The sequence below is a fragment of the Gossypium hirsutum genome, chromosome A13 (genome assembly GCF_007990345.1).
Source record: "Gossypium hirsutum isolate 1008001.06 chromosome A13, Gossypium_hirsutum_v2.1, whole genome shotgun sequence".
Lineage (NCBI taxonomy): Eukaryota > Viridiplantae > Streptophyta > Magnoliopsida > Malvales > Malvaceae > Gossypium > Gossypium hirsutum.
Genome location: NC_053436.1, coordinates 55,513,444 through 55,536,214, shown reverse-complemented (window position 1 = coordinate 55,536,214; position 22,771 = coordinate 55,513,444). Strand labels below are relative to the sequence as shown.

Genomic DNA, 22,771 nt, shown 5'->3' with positions numbered 1-22,771 from the left:
ACAGACCATTTTGCACCATCACCTTCATCTAATTGCAATCACATTTTATTTTTAAAATTAGTTAAATCATTTGTATTTAGGTGTTGCTTAGTTAGCATCAATATTATTACAAAATTTTTAGAGATTATGGATTAGAATGGAGTTAAATTGTCAGTAAATTTTATATATATAATGAAATATTAAACATAGCTTAGGCTCAAATCTCGGTTTAAGTTTATTTTTATAAATTTTGTATAAAAAGATAAAAGAAAAAAAACAGATTTTACATATATGAATTAGAAACATTTATTATGTCAACCCTTCCTACTAACTCATCTATGCTACTATTACATCAATAATTATTTTCCAACTTAAATTAAACCAAAAAAAAAAAAACTTTCTCCGCGTCAAATTTTGGGTTCATGATTAACCCACAACTCAGCCCCTCTTCATGTGGATTTGGCTTTCTTTTTTCTTTTTTACTTTGTTCTCCATTATTTTTTTCTATCAATTATTTTATTTTATTGCAAATATAAAAAGAAATTGACTTTTCCTTACCAGAGTGTTGATTTAATTTTGATATTGAAAATTAGGCTTTCATTTCTTGAATCTTGAACAAGTTTTCTTTTTAAAAAATATATATAAACTACTCGCATTTTCAGAAATTTCATGACAAAAAAAATAAAGTAGTTGAGTACTAAGAAAAATTAGTTACCTATTTTCTTAATACGAAACTTAACCGGATTTGAAAGAGTTAATAACATTGCACTTATCGTCTTTTAACCGATTGAGAACCTTGGAAGTCCACTATTATACACAGCGTTTGAGGGAGTAGCCAACGATTATTCCACGGACGAAGCAAATTCGACGTAGTTCTGAACATTTCTCAACATTTCTTGATGGGTGAAGAAATTATTAAATAAAAATTCCTATGACAAAAGCAGTAGGGTTAAATCTATATAGATTAGTTATCCAATTTCGCCTTTCCTTATGATCAGAATTATTGTCGTGATAATAGTCGCGTCCACGACTCATGACAAACTTGCTAAAAAATAAATAAATAAATAAGGGGAGATGAAGATGTTTAGAAAGTAAATAAAATGAAATAGCAGCAATAAACAATTATATTAATCGGAAAAAAATAAGAAAATTGAATTGAATTCAGTAAGCAGTAATATAAAGTCTTAGCCTTACACTCGATGAATTCCAATACAGAATTGATCCTTGAAAAAAGGTTTTTTTCTCCAAACCATAAGCTGGCTATAGTGACCAAGAACTTCCCAACCGTCAATTCTTCATTTTGTAGTCGATTCTAGTACGACCTGTAAATCAACTCTTACCGATTGTCTAACCGCGATATACAAGTTCGTAATTCAAGACCCCGACAGCCTTGCATTTTGAAGAACCCAACTCGGATCAATGATCTCCACCGCGCGGGTCTTTTAAATCCGATTACTATCTCCCTTGACAAAAATATCACTAGTATAACCCCGCCAGAATACGCCAAATTGTTCGCGAAAATTCGAATACAGCATGGCCCACTCGACTTCCCAACTGTATGCCAAAACAACTCCAACCCAATGTACACTTTGTGTTGAAATTGAATTAACTTTAAATGACGAATTTGCATTATCCCATATTCTGAAAAGATGATGAATACTGTTATGAAAGTTTTTTAGTGCGAATTCATTTTCTCATGATTTTTGAGCAAAAAGAATACCGACCTAAAGCTAAGTAGAAATTTAGTGAAACATGAGATTAATCATGCTAGTTGGTGTATGTAAATGGATTTAGTGGAAACAGTAGAAGGTGGAAAGGGAAGGGACTTAGGAAGCAATTGAATAAATTTGTAAAGAAACAAGGAAAAGGAAATAAAATGATAGAATGCTACTGACACATGAAATAGAAAGGAATAAAAATAATTTCATTCAATTTCCAGTGTATTCAAGTGTGTTTTTCAAATGCCACCACATACCCTATTTATATACATATCATATACTAAAATTAGTCTAACTCACCTAATAGCTAATTACAGGAAATCAAATTCATATCAGATTTTTTTCTAAATATGGCTTTTACAAAGTCAAAAATCTGATCAGCCTTTAAATGTCTCAAAATTTTCGATTCGACCCCTATTTTATTGCTTGTGCTCCAATTTAGTCATTTTCTCCTTGTTTTTTGTTTAAAGCATCTGAATTGCATTCCTGACAGAATTTAAACATAAAATCACCAAATTAGTAGGCTTTAATTTAAGAATTAATCTATTTAAACATGTAAAACATGCTATCAAATACCCCTACTTAGCCTATGCTTGTCTTCAAGCATATTGTATGTTCCTACATTAAAAACTATATAATAAATTATCAAAATTAAGCTTTTATTCTGCAATCATGATCAATGCAGACAATTTCAGTGAAAAATGAATAAGTATTCAAATACTCAGTTTAATCAACAAGTGTCTATAAAATTCAAACATATAGATTCAATCATTTCACTAAATTGAAATTAAACAACATTTGCAAGATATTTATGCTCAATTAATTATACAGTAGATTTGGGACATAGTCAAACCTTTTTATGCGAAGTGAGATGACAACCCAGTCACCTTACCTTGGTTACTCAATTTGACACGTCTCCAAATAGACTATTTTTCCCTACGCATGGTAGCTCGGTTAGCAGAGTGTTGTAAGTTTTCAATTCGCCACTAGAAACTTTTTATGCAAAACAAGATGACAACCCAAACACCTCATCTCGATTACTAAATTTGGTCACATTCTCGAAATCTTCACTCATAATTTAAGCCATCAGTGGAGTAGTTTTTTTTGTTTATTTTTTATTTTTTATTCCATTAGAAAATACATTTAAAATTAAACAACTAAGAATGATATACTTACCAAACAAATTTATAAACAATCAATTTTCATCAAACAATATAATTACAATATTTCAACTTCATTACACACACGTCGATTAAACTAGATAATGAACACTTTAATACAAGAACCGCCCAACTATCTAAATTGACTAAGCATTGGAATTAGAGGCTCAATGTCAAACAAATTAACGAATAATCTCAGCATAAGAATTAACACATGTGAAAGAGAAACAATCATGCATACTTACTAATCTAACACCCTTTACTTAGCTCACATTGCGCTCAATGTGTAATAATAAAATAATAAATAAGAAAGAAAAGGGTCAAGTGCACTCCTTGTGTATGTTTAATTCGACAGAGAATGGTTTGGGCAGTTCGGGTTCATTCTGGTCGGTGCGGTCCTGGGTGTATGTTTTAATAAATGGTAGCACTGAAATTTCACAATGCGTGCCCATGCCACAAAAGAAATCCATTTTTGATTTTTTGGATGAAAATGGACAGCCTCCACCATTGTTCCTGGAAAACGACACATTAAAATAAATTAAATAATAATCTTATTTTTTTATTTTCAACATAAATTAAACTAAATTCAAAATTAAATAAATTAAAATAAATAAATATGGGTTGCATCCCAAAAAATGCTTTTATTTAACGTTATTAGCTCGACGACCTGAGTGTTATTTGTTTAGTTCCTTTAGAATTAATTCTTCCATTATGTGCACTTGGAAGTTCTCGAAGAAAGGTTTCAACCTTTTCCAATTGTCCTTGAAGTACTTCCTGGATTCCTCCATCATGGGTGGATTGAGGCGTCATTGAGCTTTTCTGTTCAGGTTTGTCTTTTCCTCTATCAAAATCCTTAAATGTTTAGGTAATGGTTTGAGCTTTAATTTTGGGGCCTCCATGTGAATGACAGATTCACAAATTGGTTCTTCCAACATCATTAATTCCTCCAGTTTATCCATAGTATCGAGGTTTAAACTCCTACAAAGCACAATTTGTAACCCATCCTCTTCATGATATTCAATATGTAACTTTGTTAGTGGCTCAATAATATCAACACTAGAGACATTCCTAATCGTGTTGGAACGGCTCATGGCCCCATAAATATTAAGTTTCACCACTTCTCCATCGAACTTTATAGTGAGTGTTGCACTCTGCACATCGATCTTTGTTTGTGCAGTACTAAAAAATGATCTCCCAAGTAGTATATCAGAAGAATTGATCGAGCTGTCATCCTCTATGTCAATAATGTAAAAATCTACGGGAAAAATTAATTCATTTGCCTTGACAAGAACATTTTCTAACACTCCTTCCAGATACACTACAGACCTATCTACAAATTAAACAATTACACCTGTTTCTTTCAAATGACTCGTTTTTAGTAATTTATAAATAGACAAAAGCATAACATTAATAGATGCACCTAAGTCACACATGTCTTTTTTAATTCCAACACTACCTATTTTGTAAGATATAGAAAACATACATTGGTCCTTACACTTAAGTGGGATTTTTTTTTTGTAAAACAACAAAGATATTTTGTCCGAAACTCTCCTTTTTATTGCCCAAGAGCTTATTCTTACTTGTGTATAATTCTTTTGAGAATTTTGCATATTGTGGAATTTGCTTAATTGCATCAAGAAGAGGAATGCTTATTTCTACCTTTCGAAAAGTGTTAAGGATCTCCTTCTGTTCTCACTCCTTTTTTGCATTGGATGAGTCTTCTAGGAAATGGAAGCGGTACTGCAAACAACCTTTGAAGAGTCGAATCCGTAGCCGACACTGGATCGGGCTCTCGTTTTTCTCATTCTGGGTTGTGGGTATGATTCGTGTCAAGAGCTGACTCCAAAACTATTTCACTTCTCAATGTCATAGCACTTGCATTATGTCGAGGATTAGGTTCAATTTGAGATGGAAACTTACCTTGGGACTCCAAACGACTTACCGTAAATGCAAGCTTGCTTACTTGCTTATTTATTTCCTACAAATGCATGTCAGTTTTTTGTTGAAATTTTTCAGTACTGTTGGCTAACCTTTCCACTATGGCTTCCAAAGATGATTTTGGAGGTAGTAATTATTGATTTAGAAGTGACCTTTATTGGTATGGTTGATTGAATCGAGATTCGTGATAAATGCCAAAAGTAACATGTCTTAGCCCCATTCTTAATGTGTTTTTGGATGATTATTCGATGTAAAATGGTGAATTTTATGCTCCTAATTCTCTAAAATTCATGTTTCTATACTTAAGAGAGCATTTTGGAGCAAAATAAGTGAAAAAAGAGCAAAAATTGAAAAATCAAAACAAGTTTTAAGAGCCACACGGGTTGCCACATAACCATGTTTCAGACCGTGTGGATTTTGTGAATTGCCTTTAAAAGCACAAAAAAAAAACATAATTTTTAAGTTTTTCGGGCATTTTAAGACTAATATATATACCAAATATAAGAAGTGAGGAGTAAGCCATCAGAGAATATTGAAGAAGACAACTCAAAAAACACCATTGAAGTTGACTCTGAAGTAGATTTATATCAAGATTAAAGATTTCCTTTTGATTTCTTTACAGTTTATTATGAGTTTTTTTTATTTCTTGTGGTTATACTATCTTTGAGATGTTTTTATTTACGATTATGAACTAATTTTCTAAATACCTAGAGAGATGAATGGATTCTGTCTTTTGATTTCTGTTTTACACAATAAATACTTGGATCTTAGTCTCAATTTTGTGTGCTTAATTCTTGGTTTAATATTTCTGAACTATCAATCCATGTTTGATGTGCTTGAATAGAGGAGGAAAAGTCATTGTTTAAGAGTAGATCTAGCATAATTAAGTGAAGTTGCATGCAATCCTAGAAATAGGACTACATAAATCTACTGGATTAGATTCAAATCTAATATGTGGATCCATAGATCGAGTTAATGCGACAATATGGGTTTTAATTAGAAAGAAATTTCAATTAATCAACCTAGAGTTGCTCTTACTCTCGAAAGAGATATTAACATACTTTAAGGATTTCTCTGGATCAAGATACTAAGTGAAGAAATTGTTCAATTCAGATTGATAATGACAGATGAAATCTAAGGGATTCTTTCTTGAGTATTGTTTTGCTTCTTGGTTGTTAATCATTTGTTTTCCTGATTTATTCTTTATCGTGTTCTTTAGTTAATTAATTTAGTTAATTTTACTTTTAATCAATCACTCCAATTTGTCGGTTAAATAATAGAAAGACGGTAATTACTAGTACTTTTAGTCTTCGTGGGAACGATATCTATGCTCACCATAACTATACAATTAATTGATAGGTGCACTTGCCTTTGTCGAATTTTTAGTTGGTTTACGACTGCATCAATTTGACCCATAACTCATATTTGGATGATCTTTCCACCCCATATTATAGGTGTTCAAATAAGGATCATATCACCTTCGGGGTGGCCCTAGAAATTTTCGACAACATTCACTTGTTCTGTCGAACCCTCATGTAAAATAGGACATTAGTCAATCGGATGAACAAACATAGCACAAATTCTACACAACCGTGCTGGGCTTGATTTATCTATAAGAAAATTTTGAACAACATTAGTAAGCTTATCAATTTTATCTTCTAAATATAGAGAACTTAACTCATGAACCTGTCTTGTGGGTTCTGTAGCCAGCCGAAATTGTTGAGAATTCACATTCATGGTCGAAATCAACTCTCTTGCTCTTTGAGGCATCATATTTACAAGTGGCCCTCCACTAGCAACATCTATCACCTTCATTTTCGTTGGGAGTAACCCATCGTAGAAATACTACAAAAATTGTTCAGTCAGACCATGTTTTGGATAACTTGCACACAACTTTTTGTACTGCTCCTAGTAATCATAGAGCGATTCAGTCTCCTTTTTCGAATTCTTACAATGTCTCGTCTGAATTTGATTGCCCAAGCTGCTGGTAGAGTCGGCTAATGAGAAAGGAAAATCACAAAGTTTAATTTGATCTTCAGTCACTCCCTGAGGTTTCATGCTTGTGCAAACCATGTGAAATTCTTTAAAATGGGTATGCAGATTTTCATTTTGTAATCTGCAGAAGGTGGACAATAGATTAATTAAGCCCGATTTCAACTCGAACGGCATTCCTCTCGCTGAATAATTTTGATCTACCATTTCGGCTAGTTCATCGAATCAGAAAATGTCCTCGGTATAAGATCATGTTTCGAACTGGGGTTGTGGTTCTTTACCGCGCCAAATAGCTTCTCTTCGTAGTGTTCAAGCCAACTTCTCTATTTTCATTTCAAATCCTAGAGTCCCTGATTCGAGCATGGTCATAAGAAAAACAAATAAAATTAGAAAAAAATATTTTCAACCCTCGACAACAGCACCAAATTTTGATGGGCGTCGAAACCACCAAATAAAAATTCCTAGGACAAAATAATACAAAATAGTAGTATAGAGCAGTAAGGTCGAATCCACAGGGATCGGTTATCCAATTTTGTATTTTTTTGTGACCAAATATATTATTGCAGCAATAGCCATGCCCACGACTTGTGACGAACTTGCTGAAAAAAGATAAATAAATAAGGGGAGATGAAAAATGTTTAGAAAGTAAATAAAGTGAAATAGCAGCAATAAAAAATTATATTAATCGAAAATAAAATAAGAAAATTGAATCAACTTTAATAGCAGTAATATAAAGTCTTAGCCTTAGACTTGGTGAATTCTAGTACTGAATCGATCCTTTAAAATAGGTTTTCTCTTCCAAACCATAAGCTAACTATAGCAACCAAGAATGACCCAACCGCCAATTCTTCCTTTTGTAGTCGATTTTGGTAAGACCTGCAAACCAACCCTTACCAATTGTCTAACCGTGATACAAGCATTCGCAATTCAAGACCTCGAGAACCTTATATTCTGAAGAAACCAACTCGAATCAACGACCTTAATCGTATGAGTCGTTTAAATCTGATCACTATCTCCATTGACGAAAATCTCATTAGTATGACCCTACCAAGATAAGTTAATTTGTTCATGGAAATCCAAATACAACATAGCCAACTCGACTTGCCAACCGTACGCCATAACGACTCCAACCCAATGTGCACTTTGTGTTGAAATTGAATTAACTTTAAGGGACGAATTTACACTGTCCCATATTCCGGAAAGATGATAAATACTATTATAAAATATTTTTAGTGAGGATTCATTTTCTCACGATTCTTGATCGGAAATAATACCAGCCTAAACCTAGGTAGAATTTTAGTAAAACATGAGATTAATTAATCATGGTTGTTGGTGTATGTAAATGGATTTAGTGGAAATGGAAACGTTGGAAAGGGAAGGGACTTAGGAAGCAATTGAATAAATTTGTAAAGAAATAAGGAAAAGGAAATAAAATGACAAAATGCTACTGAGGCATGAAATAAAAAGGACTAAAAATAATTTCATTCAATTTCCAGTGTATTCAAGTGTGTTTTTCAAAAGCCACCACACACACCCTATTTATATACATATTATATACTAAAATTAGTCTAACTCACCTAACAACCAGTTACATGAAATCAAATTCATATCAATTTTTTTCTAAATATGACTTTTACAAAGTAAAAAAATCTTATTAGCCCTTAAATGTTTCAAAATTTTCGATTTAGCTCTTTTTTTATTGCTTGTGCCTCAATTTAGTCATTTTTTACTTATTTTTTATTTAAAGCATCTGAATTGCATTCCAAATAGAATTTAAACATAAAATCACCAAATTAGCAAGATTTAATTCAAGAATTAATCGATTTAAACATGTAAAATATGTTATCACCTCCACAGTGAAACAAATTGCTTGGGTACGATTGACAAACACAAACGGTATCGACAGAAGAATCGTCGACACTGCTCCACCGTCGTTGCCATCGCGAGACTGTAGAAGATTTTTGACAAGAAAGAAGGCGATACTAATTTTGCATCTTTTGAAAAGGAACAGACCAGATTCTGTAATCCCTCAAATTTTTTTTTTTGCTCAGCCTATAATTCTTGCATTGCTGATGTTAAATTGCTTAAAACCCAAAATCTTTTTTTTTCTAAGTTGTTAACTTGAAGATGGTTAATTTTTAATTTTTGGTAATTTTTAAACTTCTTTCTCGCTTCATCTCATTGAAATATAGAAATAAACGATGAGAAAAAGGTAAAAAAAGAATCAAACCTCCATAAGAGGGTTGAGTAATCCAAAATCTGACGCGGATAAATTTTTTTTTTGTTTAATTTAAGTTGAAAAGAATTATTAATATAACATAAAATAATTAGATAAGATCATATATGAGATAATAGGAAAGATTCATGTAATAATTTCCGTGGTTAAAGTTATTGTGAAACATCGTGAATCCAATAGAAAAAACGCAAAACTGACACAATTATGCAGACATGGTGAATGGTTTTCATTAAATTCAACTAAGGATCCAACATAAAACTTGGTCCAAAACCTGATCAGCCACCTAAAAAAAAAGCAGCAAACGACATTCAGAACAGCAATCTCTATTCTCACAATAAACTACAATAAAATGTTTTCTTTTTTGCAATAAACAGATAGATCAGTTAATGAGGAGACAAAACTGATTATAAGTCACAGTTATGCTTTGTTTTTTTTTTTTTGTTAATATTCCTCTGGAATAGTCTCCAATGCCGGTCTCCAAGCTCCATTGAAGCCATCATCGCAAACCTCATTCTCTCTCAATTTCATAGCTCTTACCAGTTCCTCCTTTGAAGAATACTTGTTTAAATCTTTCCCACTACTTAAAATTTGCTTCAACTCTTTCCGTGTCACCACAAATCTTATCCTCACGACCCCATCTTTGGGTTTTCCACTATCAACGTTGTTTTCTTCGTTTACTTTGGAGCTAACCACTTTCTTCTTCTTTTCCTTCTTAGTCTCAAGGACCCCAGCAGCTGGAATAACGTTTCTTGTGTCTTTGATGTCTTCTGTCTCGTCCTGGTCGTCTTGAGCTACAACTTTGGTGCTTGTGAAGCAATTCCCCATTTTTTTTTTCAGTTGTAACAACAACAATGCAGAATTAAGAATGGGAGAGATGAGTGAAACATAAATATATAGAAAAATATGGAAGATAAGGGGGCACATGCAAATGCGGTTTTCACGCCAATGGGAGCGACGTTAACAGTTATATATTTTGAAAAATATAATTCCAGCTCTTTTAACTCACCTGCTTATTCAGATAACTGTTGATTAAATATTTTATATAGCTGTCTATAACCTTAGACTCAATGTAATTTATCAGATACATGAACCCAAAGAAAAGGATTTTCTTTTTAAAGAAAAAACACAACCAGTTTTTTCTTTTTTTTTTTGAAATATCATATTACAATCACCGCGTATACACTACCAAGGTTTTTTTAAAAAATTGTGTAGCTGCATGAAACACAAATTTGCTTGAGCTTGGACGTTACTTTTTTAGATAAAACATCTATTTTATTGTATGTTGGTACTAAATAGCATTTAATTAGGAAAAATACATCAATTCAATAAAATGTCCAACAATAATAAACTGTATCATACCTAATGTTTTTTTGTGTCCTTTATTTCATGGGAAAATAAATGAGAAGCAAAGAGAGAGTTTTGAATTTTGTTTTCCAATCAACCAAACCAACTGCCAAACAAATTTTCTTTATTTATAATTTAGAGAAACAATTAGTCAAAATTTTGATTAGAACACGCAATAGCAGAGGATGGTGGTGGCGGTGGGTTGGTTCAGTGAATATGAGATGTCCTTCTAAGTTTAGGGCACCAATTTGATAATATGTTCGCAATCTTTTAGCATTACAGAAACATAAACAGTCGTTGAATATTTATTGTAAAGGAATTGAAAAGGGTCAAGGCCACGTGGGTAGTTAGGTCACCTTTGCCCTCTCTTCCCCTCTCTTCCCCTCCCCACTTTCTCAATTTTATTTTCCTTTTGCTTTTCTGCATCTCTATTACCTTTTGAAGATACTCATTTTCTTATCTTTAAGAAAATTATGAAAATGGAATCAACAATGAATGAATGTGGAGGATTGAAGAGATCATATCAACAAAACCCAACAAAATTCGCTTTGAAGTGACACTTCTATGAATATGAAATCAATAATGGAAACCAACAAAACCCAGACTGTTTGGTTTTTGTTTTTTTTTCTTTCTTCACCTCAAATGGAGCAGCTTGAAAATCTCAGCATTTACTGAACAACCCAGTTTTAGTCTCTGTCGTTAGGTCAAAATTCAACCAGATTGAATTGTTTGGGAGTTAAACTGGTGAATTTCTGGTGGATTTTGTTTTTGCTTGCAATCACAGAATTTTCAAGGGGAAGCTTTAAGCTTGCCTGAGAATAGCTTTTTCACTGGACATCTGAATAAGGTCATCAATGCTAATCCCTTTTGAGCTTTTCAGTTATGGGTATGGTTAGTGGTATAGCTATCTTGCTGAGGATTTAAGTGGTAATTATCTAACATAGTTAGAAATATAGATAGAAGATGAATAAGATCTTCAACACTAATCCCTTTTTAGCTTTCTGCACTTCTTTAATTACTATAAAACCAAGTCAAGGTCTTACTTTTTGGTGTCCATAAATTCGTATAGTGTTCATAATTTTAGGACTGATGCATTAATCTAATGTCTAGAAGAGGGTCACAATCAAGAGAGTGAAAGGAACAGGTTTCAAGAGATTAAGGATTTCAGTTTGGCAACCCTAACCATTATTGAAGATGGATGAGTGAAAGAAAAAGATTTAGGAATTGTAAAAAAGGGCTAAATTAGCCGAATATACCAGTTTCTTTATTTTGGCTTATAATTCATTGCTGGACGCAGCTTCCTGCTAACTATACAAAAATTGCACCCATTTAGACGATAAAAAATTCAATAATTTTTTAAGTTGTCTAGCTATCATCTTATTTCAAGTTGAGTATGTCCGCCTATTACTAATTTTATTGTAAGTTAATTGTATTGGTTTTGAGAATACAAGTTAAATTCACTTATGCTTCTTTTGGGAATTTGGATTTGAATTATTAGGTAAATATTAAGAATGAAATGCATATATTATAGTTAAATTAGTTGAGATTCAATCTAATATATATTAGAAAAATAGAAAAAGATAGACTTGTCAAATTTAAAAATATTTTAAAGATTTCACACTATTTTTTAAATCTAAATTCAAATTTTGAAATTCTAGTTTTCAAATGCTACCTTAAAAAATTACAATAAAGAATATCCAAATATATTAACAGAAAGAAAGTTTTATATTATCTTAATTGAAGCCATTCCTTATGGTTATATATTGGTTTAAGGTAACATATGATCGTGTTTCATGTCTCTGTCTTAGGGTCTGCTATATTTTCTAACTTGGAAATTCCTCACTCTTCAAAGAATGAAGGATAACTTGAATTCCATGTTGTGGGTAAAGTATAAAATGAACAACCGGGGAATGAACATAAGCTGGGGAGAGGGTGAATCTGTAACGTTGCAATATCATTATCAGAACAATCTTTGCTCCCATGGTTGCAGACTTGAAACCCACGCAGGTTCGAGGTCCAAATCCGAAGGGAAAATATGCCGCCACATTGTTGCTTGTAGCTTTAGCCACTCCTCCTGAAAATCTCTCCGGATTAAACAAATGAGCATCGTCACCCCAAATTCTAGGGTCGTGATGAGCAACCAAATTTGAAATGAATAAGTGAATGTTAGCAGGCAAAATGAATTTCCCCAATCTAACTTCACTGTCGCATTTCCTAGGAAAGCCAACTGCAGGAGGATATAGTCTTAAGGCCTCATTGATTATCATGGTTACCTGCAATGTTGGGTAAAAAAGTATTAAGTCATTTGGATATATATATACAATGAACGCTTAGTGACTTAATTTCTTACAATGTTTAGTTTAGATAAGTCATCTGGAAGCGGGTTTTGGCGACCGAACAATTCAATCACTTCTTCTCTTGCTTTTTCTTGCCAATCTGTGTGGATTGCTAACAACAAGACGGTCCATGAAAGTAAGGAATTGATAGGTTCTTGTCCAACAATGTAAAATGTCTTGCACTCGTCAATCAGATCTTCTATTAGGATTCTCCTATTTTCATCAACATCATGATATGCTTGTAAAAGTAATCCAAGAAAATCAGTATCATAGTTGTCTATTTCTCCAAGTTTCACTTTTTCTTCTCTTTTCTTGATGATGTCCATCACAGACTTATGTATTATACTTAGAAGCTTGTCTGCTTCAATCTCATCTGAAGTTTTCCAAATTTTACTGCAAAAAATAAAAAATAAAAATAAAAAAAATAAAGAACAAATCTATGAAATTAATGTGGATAGGTTGACGATTTGATTAATGTGGAAAGTACCTGATGCTTGGAAACCTTGATTTAAAAATATTCATTCGTGTAATGTTGGAATACTTCACCTTCATATCGAAAATGTTTTTCCCTTCTAAGTAATTGCTCCCAAAAGCTGTCCTTGATATAATGTCCGCAGACAATAACCTAAATTCTTCAAACACCTCAATCTCATTTTCTAGGTGGTTTTTCCAAGATTGTAACATCACTTCAACACTAACAACCATTTCAGGAATCATTTTCTGTCAAAAATACCCTTCCATAAGTTTTAAGAATGTATCGTGAGATTAATTTTCATGAAATTAAAATGACAATAAAATTAATTATTGTGATGATGAAGATGAGATATTATAATAGTGAGACTAAAATAATGATGAAATATATATTTAGATTTAAATCGATGTGAGTAGGGGTGTAAATGAGACACTGGTACTCGTAAACTACTTGAGTTTAATTCAAAAAAATTTAAATTCGATTCGGTAAGTATCGAGATGAGCTCAAGCTATTGATTGAGCCAAATTTGAGCTTAGTAATTATTGACTTGAATAATTCACGAGTCTTATTGATCAATATTTCATACTTTTTATATTATAAAATTATGTTATTGTCAATAATATATATTATTAACGTTAAGCTTAATTATTGAGTCAGGATTCAGTTCCAGTTCGAATATAAAAATTAGTAAACGAGTTTAATCGAACTTGAACTAATTGATTATATCTCGAACCGAGCTAAAGTTTAAAAGGTTGGATCTAGCCTCTGCTCCATTTTATTAAAATATTTGATTAAAATATTCGAGGAGACAAGCGAAAAATTGATGATAAAATTTATGGTTGGAACTAGGAAACATACTTTAAGGCTTTCCCCTTGAAAAGCATTGTTTATTAAATTGCGGTGTTGTACCCAGCGTTCACCGTTAGATGTCACCAGTCCATTGCCCATCAGCTTCATGGAATCGAACGGAGGCGACGGTTTTAGGTAAGCTCTATCTCTGTTAATCAGCACCTCTTTGATTAGCTCTGGTTCTGTAATCATTAGTTCTGGTTGAGCACCTTTCCAACTAAGGTAATTCTTCCCTATTCCAGAAAAAGATTAAAGGATTTAAATCATGTTTTGGAAGTGGAAATGAGGTGAAAAAGAAGATGAAAGCAAGTCATACCGTATTTGCTCAACCATGTATAAACGTGAGGGAGCACCCTGGGAAATATATCATCTAATAAACCCAAGGGTTTGCTTACGGCTGCGTTTCTCATTTTTTCCAGCATTTCTTTGGTGTTTCCATGGATGAATTTGTAAGAAGGGCCTTTAATTCCCTGTGAACCTAGTCGATACTGTATGTAAACTGGTGTCCACCAAAATGTGTGCAACAACCTGATGAGAAGTAAGAGCAGGCAGAGGCCGAAAATGGTTGAGAGAATCATTATCGGATCTCCCATCTTTAGCTTGATAACTCTATTAGTTGAAAATCTATGAACGGTTAGTGCTGCATCCTTAACTTGATTCCAAATTGGCCCTTTATTTATGAGTCAAAAGCGGATTGCCTAAGGTATTGATTATTATTATTTTATGACATTAACATATTCATAGCCATCCCATCCTTTTAAAATAATCATTATTTTGGTTTTACTTGCGAGATTACCGGCAAACTAATTAAGGGAGACGTCCACTCATGTGATACTTCTTTTCTTCTTCTGTTTTTTAACTCATATCTATTAAATATAATATTTAGATGGACAAATAAATAAAAAATAAATTTATAAGAGTTGACCTCGAATATTAAACTATAAGCATGTATCGCATTCCCCTCTTCTAAAAATATAAACTTTGTCCACGATGAGTTTGAGAATTTTATGATAGTTGGGAAAGAAGACATTAACAATGAATGTAAAAATTTAGGATGGATTTGAACGAACGATTAGGTGTAGTACAGTATATTTATCATTCTTTTTTTTTTGTCTTACGTTATAATATCGCTATAATATCTAATCTCACCGTTATTACTATTTTTACACTAAACACATCGCCTATCCAAATCCATTATTAACTTTATTTGTTAGCTACAATAATAACTTGATTAAAGCAAATAATACAATATTCTTATATTGATGTCTACATTTTAAATATATTTCAATTATAAGTTTTATAAGTGATAAAATAGATTTTTTTTTACTATTCTTTTTCTAAGTGTATATATATTTAAATCTAAAACACTTCAAATCCCGCAGCCTACCAGGGCTAGGGAGGAGCTTCACCCCTTTAGTTATATTCACAAATTCCTTTATAGCTTAGTTTTTAATTAAATAAAAAAATTATACTCTTAATTTATTTGAAAATTTAATAATTTATTATTTTTAACATAATTGTTTAACTTCCATTCTCTAAATAATTTCTAATTTTGTATCACTTCTAGAGCTGATCATGGGCCGGGCGGCCCGGCCTGGCCCGAAGGCTCGCCCGAAAAATGGGAGGGTTTGGGTAAAAATATAGGCCCGAAAAATGGGCTTAGGCAAAAAAATGAGGCCCGTTTAGAAAACGGGCCGGGCCTTGGGTAAGAGTTTTTTGGCCCGGGCCCGGCTCGGCCCGGCCCGAATTATATATTAATATATATTTTTTATTTTTTTTAAATTATTTTAAATTTTTAATATAACTATTTTTTATTATATTGTTAATTTGTGTATTGTTTTAAGAATTGTTTTAGTATTATTTTTATTTGTTTTAATATTTGTTTTTATGTTTTTAAATATATTTGATTTATTATATTTTTAAATTTTTTTATTTAATAAAATAAGAAAAAAATTTAATATGGGCCGGGCCGGGCCGGGCCGGGCTCAGGCTTAGTAATTTTATTTTGGCCGGGCTTGGACAAAATTTTAAGCCCATATTTCGGGCCGGGCCGAGCTCGGGCCTAGTAGACGGGCCTAAAATTTTATCTTGGCCTGACCCGAACCCTGCCCGGCCCGGCCCGGCCCATGATCACCTGTACTCACTTCTAAATAAAATTACTTTCTTCCCTTTAATTGAGACAATGTCATAAAATTTTATTTTGGTAATGTTTGGAAAGTTAGGTGATAATTGGATTTTGGTGCAATGCTTGTAATTACATAAGGGTGACATGTTGAGACCGATTGATTGAATTGAGAATCAGATAGAGGGGTAAAAATAAGTTGATCTGCGAACTAGTATGGTTCAGTTGAATTAGATTAAAAAATTGCTTGAATCGATATTTATAATTTTATAATTTTTTTAAATTTAATATTTTATTTGTTTTGGACAGACAATTTGATCAAATAAAAAACTGATGGTTTGACTGATTCGACCACAATCTAATTCCAAAAATATTAATGTTATTTGTTTCCCATTATTTAAAGCTATGTTATTCATTTCTACAAAAAAAAAAGAAAAAAATGAAGAAGAAGAAGCTATATTATCCATCTTTTAACATGTTGTACGAATAATGTTGAGAGGATCAACTTCTTCAAGAGAAGTCTTCAAAGTGTCGTCGTTAGGTAGTCCACATTTCCTTTTACAATCAAAGGTATTGTGCTCTCGACTTCATAGAAAGTGTTGTAGATTCACAAACTAGGAGCACCTTAAGTGGTGGAGAAGTTATGTATCAATATTCTGCATCCTCCCCATGAACGTACCTTCTCCACCAATCGAGGCGCTCCTATTTCATGAATCCATAGGACTCTCCAAAAATTTTAGAGACAAAACCCCAACACTCCCAAAAGAGTTGATCTCCTCAATAAATCTACATTTTTTTTTGTAATTCTACACTTAAAAAAAAACCTATATAGAAACAAACAAAAATAATAAGACATTTCATTTTTTTAAGCAACGTTTCGTATTTAAATATAGTATTTCTTTTTCTTTTTATTTACTTTTGTAACGCCCCAAAAATTTAATAGTTTATTTGTGAGGATCTATAGTAATTAATTTTTGTATCTTTGGTTCTGTGCTCTGCTTTTTGGTTTAAGGTTTGGAGTTCGAATTGCCTTGCTAAAAGTTTTGTTATTTAAAAAATAAGTAAATAAATCAACCATCATCCATGTGTTTCGTAGTTAAATCCAATTCTAGGTAAACCAGTGTCAAGAATGAGCCTGTTGAGTCACTGGTTAAGCATCTGTCTGGTCCTTAGTTCGAATCCTGTAGTATGCGTTAGGAAATGTTTTTTATTATTGCCAGAAGGAGGTGGTTAATTTTAAATAGTCTGAAGAATTTCTGGTATCTCATTCCTTACATTCTTTTTCTCTAAGTTTTTTTCTTTTTTCCAATTCTTCTTCTTTTCTTTTATTTTCCTTTTTTAGTATTCAATTTTGTGTTAATTGAGAGTTCTTCGTTGCCTGTAAGGTCGACTGTGCGATTATTGAGTAAGTTTTGTTGTTACTTTTCTCTCGTTTTGCGAGTTCCACTGAGTTAACGATATTATGTCGAAATAGGTTTTTCTCGGTTGTTTGAACACTTTGTTTAATCACTAGATTGGTTACTTTTTATGAGAGGATAGTGCAAGAGATGTTATTCCGCCGTGTTAGTTTGATTTCCCTCTATTTCGTGCTAGGTAAGTCAACGATTGGAATTGGGGTTGCGTCGAAATTTTTGACGTGATCTTGACGGTAGATAATTTTAGACAAATATCGAAATTGATGGTTTAATTGATTAGTGAATGATTATTTAGGTTCCGGGTAGTCTCCGTAACGTCTCTCCATCAAAGCGAAATTAGATGCATATCGAAACCCGTAATTTTTGCAAGTTTCGGTCGCCAGAAATGGTGGCTATTGATGCCATACCACCAGGCACACAAGTGTGTGTCCAGGCCGTATGGGTAGTTGTGTAACTCATTTTTCATCGATTTGGAGCCATACAAGCAAGGCATACGGCCGTGTGTCCAGGCCGTGTGTGTCCATGTTAGTGCAAGGTTCACACGGGCATGTGTTCAGGCCGTGTAATTCACTGTTTGTAACTTAAGACCACACAGGTAAGTACACGGGCGTGTGCCCAGGTCGTGTGAGTTACGTTGGCAAGGATACAGTCGTGTGTCCAATCCGTGTAACTCTCTATTTACATGTTAGAACCACATGGGAAGAGGGCATGGGCTGTGCCCAGGCTGTGTGAGCTACACATACAAGGACATAGCCGTGTGTCCAGGCTGTGTGGCATTATAAAAGAGGCTCGAAACTCGTTTTGTGGCCGTGAATGTTGTTTATGACTGATAATGATTTCCCCATTGTGTAAATGATTTGAATCTGATTGAATGAGAACTCTCTAGTACTCTGTAATAAACGTATGAATATTCTAATTGTAAGTGTATTGTGGATAATTGTACTTTGCATTTGTATAGGTTGGGAAATTATGAAGAAGAAAGTAATCTACTTTGAATCAGTGGTTAAGCTACTATGTAAATAGTTCTAATTATGGCGCTTAATGCATTATGATCCAACAGCTAGGCTATGTTACTGTAAACATGTCAAACTGACACTTGTAGTGTGTAGGGTTGGATGGACATTGAATGTCCTTAATGGAGTGTTAGGATGGTTGAAGATGGTGTGTAGCGGATGGGGTTTAAGAATATCTACATCTGAATCTGATCTGTAATATATATATATATGAATTTGAATATATATAAATATATGTATATAGCTGATTTGTTCTAAATCTGAATTGTAAATAGTTTCGTACCAAACCAAATCTTTGAATTTGAAACTACTTTATAAATGAACACTAATTGAATAAACTTAACCTTCTTTTACGCATTGAGTTCACAACTAATTTTGTTTTTGATTGGATTTCAAGTGATCCCCAATCTTGAGCGGGTCAACACAGCAGATGATCAATCAAGCTGTAACACTCTATACCCATAATCCACACCGGGGTAGGGTACAAGCATTTACCTAACTTGATCTCATGCATTGGAACTGTAACGGCCCGATTTTGGGCCTAGTCGGAACAGTGGTTTCGGAACCACTATTCTAAGGCCGGAGAAAATTATTTTGATGTTATTTTATGTGATATTGCATGTTTACAAAGCTGCATGAAAATTTTGGTATATTAATTTTAGCAATTTCTAGTCCAATTTTGAAAAAGGACTAAATCGCGTAAAAGGTAAAAGTTGTGTTTTGATGCCTAAAGGTGTTAAATTGCATTGTATCTTAATTTGGGAGTATTTGAAGTGAAATTAGACCATTAAAAGTGTGATAGCCGACCAAGGGAGACGCGATTGGTCAAAAAGCTAAAATTTATGAGATAGTAGGTGACTTTTTGGCAATAAAATAAAATAAACAAAAATTTGTCATTTTCTTTCATTTTTCTTCTTCTCTTTCACAAAAAATGGCAGCAACATGGAGGGTTTGAGAGCTGGAAAATTTCAGCAACATATTTCCCTAGTAAGTAAGTGTTTTTAATGCCATTTCTTGATAATTTTTACATTTTTAGAACCCCTAAAGCATGAGCTTTCAAAAGAAGGGACTATTTTGTAAAATGATTAAGAGTCTAGGGCTTTTTCATGATAGCATATGTGATGTTTTCTGAGTTTTTATGGAAGAATATGAGCCTTGGGAGTGTTATAAATAATTTTTGTGAAAGAAATTTGCATGAAAGCACCTAAATGGACTATTTTATAAAGTTTGTAAAACAAGTTGTAAATGTGTGAAGTAGTTGAAATTATGAGTTGCTATAGTTATGAAAATGGTTCATCTAGGCTTAACGAGTAAGAAAATATGATAAAAATCATTTTACAAGCCAAAGGGTAATTTGGTAATTATGGCAAAGTATAGGGGCAAAATTGAAAATTTTTCCAAAATGTGTCATTGGACTAATTTGATTAGTATATTATTTTAATAAGTTAAATGTGACGTTATAGATGATGAAAAAGGAGATTCAGGCTTAGAACGAGGAAAAATGAGAAATTGATGTTTAGGCCTCTTTTACTAATTTGGTGTCGAGGTAAGTTCTTATGGCAATAATAATGCAATATCATGCTTGAATTAAAATTCTTTATTATTATGGCATTAAGTGTATGATTTAAAATATAAGAAGTTTGATTGAAGATGATGTTTCTTTGAAACGAGTAAATTGGTATGAAAGTAATTTATCAACTTCATTATCATGTGCTTAATACTTGATATTGTACAAAATATGGATATATGCCTTTATTGGAATTGACTTGTGATGATTCAATGAAAAGGTGATGATATGTGTGCTAGTATAAGACCATGTTCGGGACATGGCATCGGCACTGACATAAGACCTTGTATAAGACCATATCCAGGATATGGCAACAATATGTGGATCCATGTAAGAACATGTATGGGACATGGCTTTGGTATTCTATTTGGTGTATGATAATTCCAAACATCCTTTAGCTTCTTGAGTGTTCAATGGGTAATGTAATAGATGATGTGATGAAAGACCTAAAGAGAGCATGTTAAAGAAGGTATGATTATATACTTTATTACCAGTTGGTATAGGTATGTACACTAAGCTTATGAGTAATGCCTTGATATGTGATAATCTATGACGTATATAGTATTTGCTGAATACTATGAAAATGGCATGATTTGGAATAAGTCTTTGATACTTGATGACATTGAGATTATGGGTCCATGCTTATGATGCATAGTTATGTGTTCTTACCATGATAGATGATATGATGTGGTATTAATTTGGTGAACAATAATTGTGAATGAGTAAATTAGTCTGGACAGTTTTGGGCTATTGCAGTGGTGTAACTTTGAAAATACACCAGAAATAGTAGAAAGTGAATTAGAGGCTGAATAAAATATTGAGTTAAATCTTATTGAGTTTATTTTCTTATAAAAGAAACCTGTAAGCAAAAGAATTTCCTATAATGAGATATTTGAAGTTATGTGAGATAAAGTTAGAATGACTTCGAAATCCCCTATTCTCATTTGATAAAATTATTATAAATTGTACAAAAATATTTAGGAGACATAATTTATATTTTTATAATCCTTAATGAGTCTATTTTCAAGAGAAATATACGAGAACATTATTCGAGTCCTGTCCTATGAGATAATTGAACTTTAGTGCAGAAAGGTTGGAACTATCAGACAGTGAATCAGGGGTAAATTTGAGGAATAAACTGTACTATTTTGCTAAACCAAAAATTCTTGAAATTTTATGGTAGAAATTTACATGAGTCTAGTTTCAATGAAAATTAACAGAACTTAATTTGGAGTTTTGTAGCTCCAGATATAAATATTTTATTGACTGTTGTACAAGAAGATAGCTTATCATGAACTTGAGAATATGTTGGGAACATTGATAAAAGCATGTTAATGAGTTGCTTATTGTTTTCATATGAAATTACTAAGCATAAAGCTTACCCCCTTCCTTTCCCATGTTCTCTAGTGCTGCCAGGTTAGCTCGGGTTGGAGTTCGTCGGAGATATTATCACACTGTCAAGCTATCGCTATCGGTGTAAGTGATTTCAAGTACTTTGAGTCTATGGCATGTTGAGGAGTTTAAATATTTGAGTATGCGATATTGCTTTAGCCAAATGTATTGGCCTATTTTGATTATAGGGTTGATAAACCTATTTATTTATGAAAAGTCTTTAATGGCTTGGTATGAATGGTATGTGGATGTGATCATGAATGCTTAGTGATGAAAATGAGGTTTGATGACATGTTGATAGCTATAGCATTAATGTGGTAAAGATGAAGGTAAAAGCTATGATATTGGTTGCATGTGAAATTGCCATGGTCATGACACGTTAGGAATGTTTAAGTGCCTAATTTTTCCATGTTGTATGCTATTGTATAAGTATGCGTGCATGTGTTGTGAGGGTGATAAAATGGCTTAGAAAATAGCCTTGTATTTCTCCACACGGTCTACCCCCATTGGCGTGTTATCCAGCCGTGTGTCCCCTGCACCTAAGTTTTTCAAGTCAGAATGCATGGTAGTAAGCATACGGGCAAGAGACACGGTCATGTGTCATAGGACACGGGCATGTGCCTTGGCCGTGTGGCTTCAATTTGTTCGTGACCAAATTGGCAGAATGTCCAGGTTTTTAGACACGGGTATGGGACACGAGCGTGTCCTTAGCACACGGGCGTGTGCTCTATATCCACACTGGTGTGTGGAGCCTTAAAGCATGAAATTTTTCCAAGTTTTTCTTAAGTTCTCGATTTAGTCCCGAACTATCTTTAATGCATGTTTTGGGCCTCATGAGCCCATTTAAGGGACAAATTGTATGTGAAATAAAAATTTTTAAATTGATCAAAATTTCTTATGGCTCGGTTTTATATGAGTATGCTTGAGTTAAGTCCGGTAGCACCTTAAACCCTGTCCCAGTGTAAAAAACGGGTGAGGGGTGTTACAGGAATAACCTCAAGTCACCGAGACTCGATCCAAGTTAAAACTTTTTCAATTTCTAGTTTAAACTTTTTATTATGGGCCTACGAGCCTCAAATCTATTGTTGAAGACTACTCGAAACCATTCCGAGTCTTTAAACCCATCTTAAGAAAATTTGCTTTTAAAACAGGGCACACGCCCTTGTAGAAGGGTAACACGCCCGTGTCCCACTCCCGTGTGGAATTAAATTCTAATTCTCACCTACAAGGGTTTTCAC

General features: G+C 33.1%; 2 protein-coding genes across 2 annotated transcripts; both read right to left on the bottom strand.

The window, feature by feature from the left end:
* Positions 1 to 9,464: 9,464 nt before the first annotated feature.
* LOC107894852 (uncharacterized) lies at positions 9,465 to 9,848 on the bottom strand. The gene has a single exon (XM_016820045.2). It carries the CDS (start codon positions 9,846 to 9,848, stop codon positions 9,465 to 9,467), a length of 384 nt encoding a protein of 127 aa, XP_016675534.1.
* Positions 9,849 to 12,048: 2,200 nt separating this feature from the next.
* LOC107894851 (cytochrome P450 CYP749A22) lies at positions 12,049 to 14,711 on the bottom strand. Its single transcript, XM_016820044.2, has 5 exons — positions 14,341 to 14,711; positions 14,034 to 14,257; positions 13,191 to 13,423; positions 12,718 to 13,096; positions 12,049 to 12,640 (listed from the first exon to the last, which is right to left on the bottom strand). Exons 1-5 carry the CDS (start codon positions 14,615 to 14,617, stop codon positions 12,191 to 12,193), a joined length of 1,563 nt encoding a protein of 520 aa, XP_016675533.1. The 5' UTR covers positions 14,618 to 14,711; the 3' UTR covers positions 12,049 to 12,190.
* Between the last annotated feature and the right edge of the window lie 8,060 nt (positions 14,712 to 22,771).

Coding starts and splice junctions, on each gene's coding strand:
- LOC107894852 (XM_016820045.2), bottom strand. CDS start 9,848: ATGGGGAATTGCTTCACAAGCACCAAAGTTGTAGCTCAAGACGACCAG.
- LOC107894851 (XM_016820044.2), bottom strand. CDS start 14,617: ATGGGAGATCCGATAATGATTCTCTCAACCATTTTCGGCCTCTGCCTG. Junction 14,258..14,340: donor TACATGGTTGAGCAAATACG/GTATGACTTGCT, acceptor TTTCTGGAATAG/GGAAGAATTACCTTAGTTGG. Junction 12,641..12,717: donor ACTTATCTAAACTAAACATT/GTAAGAAATTAA, acceptor CCAACATTGCAG/GTAACCATGATAATCAATGA.